At 50.3% G+C, this 3264-nt stretch overlaps 1 protein-coding gene across 1 annotated transcript in view; it reads left to right on the top strand.

Annotated features, from left to right (window-relative positions):
- Positions 1–2949, top strand: part of mych (myelocytomatosis oncogene homolog) — a 4210-nt gene extending 1261 nt beyond the window's left edge. Inside the window, exons 2-3 of the mRNA XM_020625156.1 lie at positions 515–1073; positions 2046–2949. Coding sequence (XP_020480812.1) covers positions 530–1073; positions 2046–2653 — 1152 coding nt within the window. The 5' untranslated portion in view covers positions 515–529 and the 3' untranslated portion in view covers positions 2654–2949. The remainder of the gene's footprint in view (positions 1–514; positions 1074–2045) is intronic.
- The last annotated feature ends 315 nt before the right edge of the window (positions 2950–3264 follow it).

Genomic DNA, 3264 nt, shown 5'->3' with positions numbered 1-3264 from the left:
ACAGTGTGTGAATTAACAGCAAAGGTTTAAAGTGTTGAGTAACAAAAAGCAAGAATGAGGGACACAAAAACCGCCCATCCTTTCTCTTGGGGGTCTTGATTTCCATGCCAGCAGGGGCCAGCATTGTTTGTGGGTGTTTTTACAAACTTTCTGAAAAGGAAACTTGAATTACGGAAAGAAAGTTTTAGCTTTTGCCCCCCCTGTCTCTCCCAGCTGTTCTTATGACATCATGGGGATGGGGTGGTGATGTACACCTCCCCCGGTTGTGGTGGGCGGGGCGGTGATGTAAACACAGATAAAAGGTGGCATGCTGCCTGTTGGGGTCTCAGTCTGGAGGACCTGGTTTAAGCTTTCACTACAGGACGTGCTGCTGCAGGGTTTCTTCATTTAAACCCGGATACTGCTGCTTTTTTAAACCCACTACTGGCTCAGCTTCTCTGGATTCAAACTTTATAAGCGCCACTACCTCTCTGACTTTGTGTTTTTTGTCTGGGTTTTATTTATTTCCCTTCAGATTCTGCAATCAAACATGTTGCAAAGCTTCGCTCAGGCGCAAGATTGGCTTTACACGGAGCCGCTGCTCTTTGATGATGAATTCTGCCAGAGTTTGATGAAGGACCTCCAGTCCTTGCCGACACCGCCGCACTCCCCCCCATTGAAGACTGGGCTGGGTGGGAGTAAACCTCTGTCCAAGGAAGACCAGCTGAGCTATGTGTCGGACATCCTGCTGGAGGACCATGACATGCAGTTCAACTGGAACTGTGACTTCTTTCACTCTGATGATGCTGAGAAGGACGGCGGGCCCAGCCAGCCCTGCTCCCCTCTGGAGGAGGGTGGCGAGGACTGTCTGTGGCAGTGCCTGGCAGTAGACAGGAGCCTGGAGGAGAAGCTGGTCTCCACGGTGCTGGGTTCCAGCCCGCTGCTGTCTGACATTGACACCAGCATCTTTGAGGAGATCGCTGGCTCCACGCTGGATTGCCAGAACCTGATGGACACTCAGGAACCCAGTGAATCCACATCAGGCTACGGATCCACTGGGGGCGAGCTGTCCGCCTATTCATCCAGTGACTCTGGTGAGTTCACAACTTCATCCTCCTTTTACAGTCGTCATCATCATCTTCAGTCATATGACAGTTTAGCCAGTGATCCCTTATGGATCAAACGTTTGTCAGAATGCTGCCTTTTTTTTCTTTTTCTTTTAATGACACGGTGCTCGGATCAGGCTTTAATCTCATACCTGCCTTGTTGTTGTGCAGCTTATCAGTATAAACACTCCTTGCCCAGAATGATTGCAGTGGCATTTTATTTCTAATTCTTTGGCAATGTTTAGTGGTACTGAGCCAAAACTGTTCTTTGCACTCGGCTTATCTGGATGCCAGCCACCCACCTGTAATCTGTGGGAGCCTTTATGACTCCAAGATGCTGCTGAAGCGTGGGCGCGGTTTATGCCGTTGACTGATGAGGGTTTAGGACAGATAAATGGCTGTGTAATGTGACTCATGTTCACTGGCAACGGTTCCACCTTCATCTGTTAACTCCCAGTGAGTCGATATTACTGACTTGAGCCCTGCAGCGTTTCTGGCTATAAGCCTGACAGGAAGTGGCAGGCTGGCATTTATTGATTGTTCTTTTAACTTGACTCGCTGGTATAATATGTGAACTTTTTGAATTTATGTTGTAATTTCAGTTTTTTGAGAAAGCACTAATTATTCATTAGTAAGTGAACAGGTGTGTTTCATGCTCCAGTTTCACACTAAATGCTGTTTATACAGGCTGTTGTAATCTAAGAGCCACCTTCACTCATGAACAGTTTGCAAACATTTGTGAGCTTCTACATGGTTGACTGCTGTTCCTGTGTGTGTGTGTGTGTGTGTGTGTGTGTGTGTGTGTGTGAGAGCCCACATGGTTTACTGTGTACAGTATCTGGACTCTTGTTTTTGGTGTCAGCGCAGGTTGAAATGTTGTCCCGCCATCACAGACAGATAAAATTACATTCAGTGGCAGAAACTGTATCTAACCCTTCTTTGTTGTTTTCTTCCCGACAGAGGAGGAGATTGATGTCGTGACGGTGGTGCGGTGTCCCTCCAGCTCCTCCTCCCTGCCCTCATTAGCTGACCTGTCTGTCCGTCAGCAGAAGCAGGAAGAGGAGCAGCGGGAGCGGGCTCTCCAGCTTCACTTTGAGATCCAGCTGCAACACAACTATGCCGCACCCTGCCCCGCCTCCCCCCCACCTTCCTCCTCATCCAACAAACGTTCGAGAGGAAACGACAGCTCATCACGCTTCCACCACTCGTCTCGTAGCTCTTCTTCTTCATCATCATCATCATCATCATTGTCGTCATCGTCGAGGTACCACCACCACCACTCGTACCGGAACTCAACAGAAACAGAGGATGAGGAGGAGCGGCGGCGGACTCACAACGTGATGGAGCGCCAGCGACGGAATGAGCTGAAGAACTGCTTCATGCGCCTGCGTGACAACGTGCCGGAGTTGTCGCACAATGACAAGGCATCTAAGGTAGTGATCCTGAAGAAGGCCAGAGACTGCATCTACGACCTGGAGGACAAGTGCCACAGACTGCAAGCCAAGAGGGACAAACTTCGAGCCAGACAGGAAGAGCTGAAAGCCAGACTGGAGCAGTTCCACAGCTAATGGACCGGGGTTAAGCTTGGGGTGAAGCTTGGGGTGAAGCATGGCCTGCATCTGTAGGCGTTCAGAGACATCATGGATAAGTGTTGAAGCGGTGTACAGTGTCTGCGCTCGTTTGTGGTGTCAGTGCAGGTTGAAATGTCCCGCCATCACACTGCAGACAAAATTACATCCAGCGGCAGAAACACCTGTCTGTCCATCAGCAGAGGCAGGAAGAGGAGCAGCGGGAGCGGGCTCTCCAGCTTCACTTTGAGATCCAGCTGCAACACAACTGTGCCCCCCCCCACCTTCCTCCTCATCTAACAAATGCTTGAGGGAGCGACAGCTCATCACGCTTCCACCACTCTTCTCGCAGCTCTTCATAATCATAGAGGTACCACCACCACCACTCGTACCGGAACTCAACAGAAACGGAGGATGAGGAGGAGCGGTGGCGGACTCACAACGTGATGGAGCGCCAGCGACGGAATGAGCTGAAGAACTGCTTCATGCGCCTGCCGGAGTTGTCGCACAATGACAAGGCATCTAAGGTGGTGATCCTGAAGAAGGCCAGAGACTGCATCTACAAACTGGAGGACAAGTGCCACAGACTGCAAGCCAAGAGGGACAAACTT

This window comes from Monopterus albus, unplaced genomic scaffold (genome assembly GCF_001952655.1).
Source record: "Monopterus albus unplaced genomic scaffold, M_albus_1.0 scaffold347.1, whole genome shotgun sequence".
Lineage (NCBI taxonomy): Eukaryota > Metazoa > Chordata > Actinopteri > Synbranchiformes > Synbranchidae > Monopterus > Monopterus albus.
The sequence above is the reverse complement of the archived record's forward strand: the minus strand, read 5'-3'. Positions and strand labels throughout refer to the sequence as shown.